Here is a 3,410-nt window from a genome sequence, read left to right as displayed (position 1 = left end):
GGCGAGGGCGGCAGCCAATGGCGGGGGCGCCGCGCGGGGCGGGGGGCGGCGGGCCGGGCGCGGGGCGCACTCGGCTGCGCTGCCTCGGCGCCCGCGGACGCTCCGGCGGCGGCTCCGGCTCCGGCTCCGGCTCCGGCTCGGACCCCGCTCCGGCCCCGCTCGGGCGCCGCGGTCGCGCCGCCGGCCCCGCTCGCGCGGACCCGGCCCGGAGCCCCCCGGCGCCCCCCGCCCGCCGCCCCGCGCCGCGGACCATGCGCCGGGCGCCCCGCGGGGAGCCCGGCCGGCTCGAGCGCCCGCGAGGACCAGGCTGCCCCCGGGCCGGGGCCGCCCCCGGCCGCCCGGCCCGCGGTCTGCGCCCCGCGCCGCGCCCCGGCGCCGCGTGAGCCGCCATGGAGCGCGCGCCGCCCGACGGGCCGCTGAACGCGTCGGGGGCGCTGGCCGGAGAGGCGGCGGCGGCGGGCGGGGCGCGCGGCTTCTCGGCCGCCTGGACCGCGGTGCTGGCCGCGCTCATGGCGCTGCTCATCGTGGCCACGGTGCTGGGCAACGCGCTGGTCATGCTCGCCTTCGTGGCCGACTCGAGCCTGCGGACCCAGAACAACTTCTTCCTGCTCAACCTCGCCATCTCCGACTTCCTCGTGGGTAAAGCCCCCGGCCCCGGCCCGCGCGCCCTGCCCCGCCCGCCCCGCGCGCCCTGCCCTGCCCTGCCCGGGACCGGCGCGCCGCCGCCCGCGCCCCCTCCCGGCCCTGCCCTCCCGGGTCCGGCCGCGCCGGGACCCGCGGCTCTGGGCGGGGCGCGGGCCGGGGGCTGCGGAGGGGCGTCCCGGGCGCGGCGGCGCGGGATGGGGCGCGGGAGGCTGGGGCGCAGCTGCCGCCCCGCGCTGGCCCCTGCGCTGGAGCCAAACAAAGGCGCGGAGGGCTCCGGACGCGAGGGCGCTGGGGGGGCCGGGGGGCCGGGGGCGCGCGCGGGGGTCCGGAGCCGCGGCGGGGGAGGGGCCGCGGGGAGCGAGGCGCGGCGGGGCGGCGGGGAGCAGCGCGCTCTCACGTGTCCGCGCGCGGCTGCCGCGGGGGGCGGGGCGCGCAGGGGCCGAGCCGAGCGCCAGACACCTGTTGGGGCTGGAGGAGGCGCGTCCGCCGGACGCGCGGGGCGGGCTGCGCGTGGGGGCGGCGGGGGGCGGCAGCCCGGGCGCTCCGGGGTCTCTGAACCCCCGCGGGAGGCCGTCTAAAGACAAGGGGGGGCTGGGGCTCCGCTGGGATGGGCAGAGGGAGAAAATTCTTCCTCCGTCTGGGGACTGGCAGGGCTGCACAGAAGCCTAGGAAGTGCCCATCAATGCTTGGGGACACCCGGGGCCCAGAGTCCCGCGGGTGCACATTCCCTCCTGCTCCCCAGCCCAGGGGTGCCGGTGGCACTGGGGGCTGGAGGTGGGCAGCCGCTGAAGGCCAGTTTCAGAGCAGAGGGTGTGCCTGGGAGGAGGTGGGGGCGGCTGGTCCCAGCGAGGCAGCCACGGTGTCAGGGCGGGCCTGTGGCCAGGTGCCTGTCCAGCCGTGGCCACCATGGCCCTGCTCCCACAGGGGCCTTCTGCATCCCACTGTACGTGCCCTACGTGCTCACCGGCCGCTGGCCCTTCGGCCGGGGCCTCTGCAAGCTGTGGCTGGTGGTGGACTATCTCCTCTGCACCTCCTCGGTCTTCAACATCGTGCTCATCAGCTACGACCGCTTCCTGTCGGTCACCCGAGCCGTGAGTCCGGACGGAGGGCGTCCAGCAGGGCGGCGGGGTGGTTCAGTCCTGCTGGCCTCACATCTGGCCCACACCCGCTTCCAGGCAGCCACCCCCTCGCCAGCCATCCGGGTGGCGGATGGTCCCGGGGCTGCCGGGGGCAGTCTGGCCCTGGCGTGGGCAGTCATGCGGGCCCCACCCTGAGGCGGGTCGGAGCCTCCGAGGCTGTGGAAGGCTCCAGGGCAGAGGCCCTCAGCGGTACCCTTCATGTGCGTGCGCGCGCCTCAGAGACAGGCCTCAGCTCCCGGCTCCTCGACTCCCCTGTGAGCAGCCCCTGAGCCCCGGCCACCAGGCATCCTGCGTGGCCCTCCCCCTCCTTGAAGGCTTCCCCTGCACCCCAGGGCCCTCTGCTGGGGCCCCTGCGTGGGACTCAGGGTCGGATGCCCCTTGGCCACGCAGCGTTCCCCCAGCAGCCGACCTGCAGGTCACTCCCGGCCCCTGAGCCTTTGGAAAGGTGTGGGCCGGGCCGGGCCGGGCCCTGGCGAAAATAACGCGAGATGATTTCAAGAGCCGCCGAGCACAGGGCCCGGCACGCGGGCAGAGCCCCTGCACCAGGGACGATGACAGTCTGTCCTGGGCCAGCTGACTGCGGGGGAGGGCAGCGGGGGGGGCAGGGCAGCGTGGCAGGGGACGGTCCAGGGCGCCGGGGAGCCCTGGGCCCCGCGGCTGCCGGCGGCCCGGCCCGGCCCGCTCCCCGCCGACGCGGCTCCTCTGCGCAGGTCTCCTACCGGGCCCAGCAGGGCGACACGCGGCGGGCGGTGCAGAAGATGGTGCTGGTGTGGGTGCTGGCCTTCCTGCTGTACGGGCCGGCCATCCTGAGCTGGGAGTACCTGTCTGGCCGCAGCTCCATCCCCGAGGGCCACTGCTATGCCGAGTTCTTCTACAACTGGTACTTCCTCATCACGGCGTCCACGCTCGAGTTCTTCACGCCCTTCCTCAGCGTCACCTTCTTCAACCTCAGCATCTACCTGAACATCCAGCGGCGCACCCGTGTGCGGCTGGACGGGGCGCGCGAGGCGGCCGGCCCGGAGCCCCTGCCTGAGGCCCAGGCGCCCCCCTCGCCCGCCGCACCCGCCGCGCCCGGCTGCTGGGGCTGCTGGCGGAAGGGGTGCGGGGAGGCGGTGCCGCTGCACAGGTACGGGGCTGGGGGCGGCGCGGCGGCCGAGGAGGCCGGGGAGGCGGCGCCCGGCGCAGCGGCCTCACCCCCCTCCAGCTCGGGCAGCTCCTCCCGGGGCACGGAGCGGCCGCGCTCCCTCAAGCGGGGCTCCAAGCCCTCGGCGTCGTCGGGGTCGCTGGAGAAGCGCATGAGGATGGTGTCGCAGAGCATCACGCAGCGCTTCCGGCTGTCGCGGGACAAGAAGGTGGCCAAGTCGCTGGCCGTCATCGTCAGCATCTTCGGGCTGTGCTGGGCCCCCTACACGCTCCTGATGATCATCCGCGCCGCCTGCCACGGCCACTGCGTCCCCGACTACTGGTACGAGACGTCCTTCTGGCTGCTGTGGGCCAACTCGGCCGTCAACCCCGTGCTCTACCCGCTGTGCCACCACAGCTTCCGCCGCGCCTTCGCCAAGCTGCTGTGCCCCCAGAAGCTCAAGGTCCAGCCCCACGGCTCGCTGGAGCACTGCTGGAAGTGAG

The 3,410-nt window shown here is 76.0% G+C and overlaps 1 protein-coding gene across 1 annotated transcript; it reads left to right on the top strand.

Annotated features, from left to right (window-relative positions):
* The first annotated feature begins 386 nt into the window (after window positions 1-386).
* Window positions 387-3,410, top strand: HRH3 (histamine receptor H3). Its single transcript, XM_037501100.1, has 3 exons — window positions 387-639; window positions 1,570-1,736; window positions 2,495-3,410. The coding sequence occupies exons 1-3, from the start codon at window positions 390-392 to the stop codon at window positions 3,407-3,409; spliced, it is 1,332 nt and encodes a 443-aa protein (XP_037356997.1). The 5' UTR covers window positions 387-389; the 3' UTR covers window position 3,410.

The sequence above is a fragment of the Talpa occidentalis genome, unplaced genomic scaffold, assembly GCF_014898055.3.
Source record: "Talpa occidentalis isolate TD23 unplaced genomic scaffold, MPIMG_talOcc4v2.1 talOcc4.10, whole genome shotgun sequence".
Lineage (NCBI taxonomy): Eukaryota > Metazoa > Chordata > Mammalia > Eulipotyphla > Talpidae > Talpa > Talpa occidentalis.
Note: the sequence above shows the minus strand (reverse complement) of the source record. Positions and strands in the feature narration are given on the sequence as shown.

Excerpts from the sequence above, each read along its gene's own strand:
- HRH3 (XM_037501100.1), top strand. The coding sequence starts at position 390 with ATGGAGCGCGCGCCGCCCGACGGGCCGCTGAACGCGTCGGGGGCGCTG. Across the intron at positions 640-1,569 it reads CATCTCCGACTTCCTCGTGG|GGGCCTTCTGCATCCCACTG; the intron begins GTAAAGCCCCCG and ends CTGCTCCCACAG. Across the intron at positions 1,737-2,494 it reads TCCTGTCGGTCACCCGAGCC|GTCTCCTACCGGGCCCAGCA; the intron begins GTGAGTCCGGAC and ends TCCTCTGCGCAG.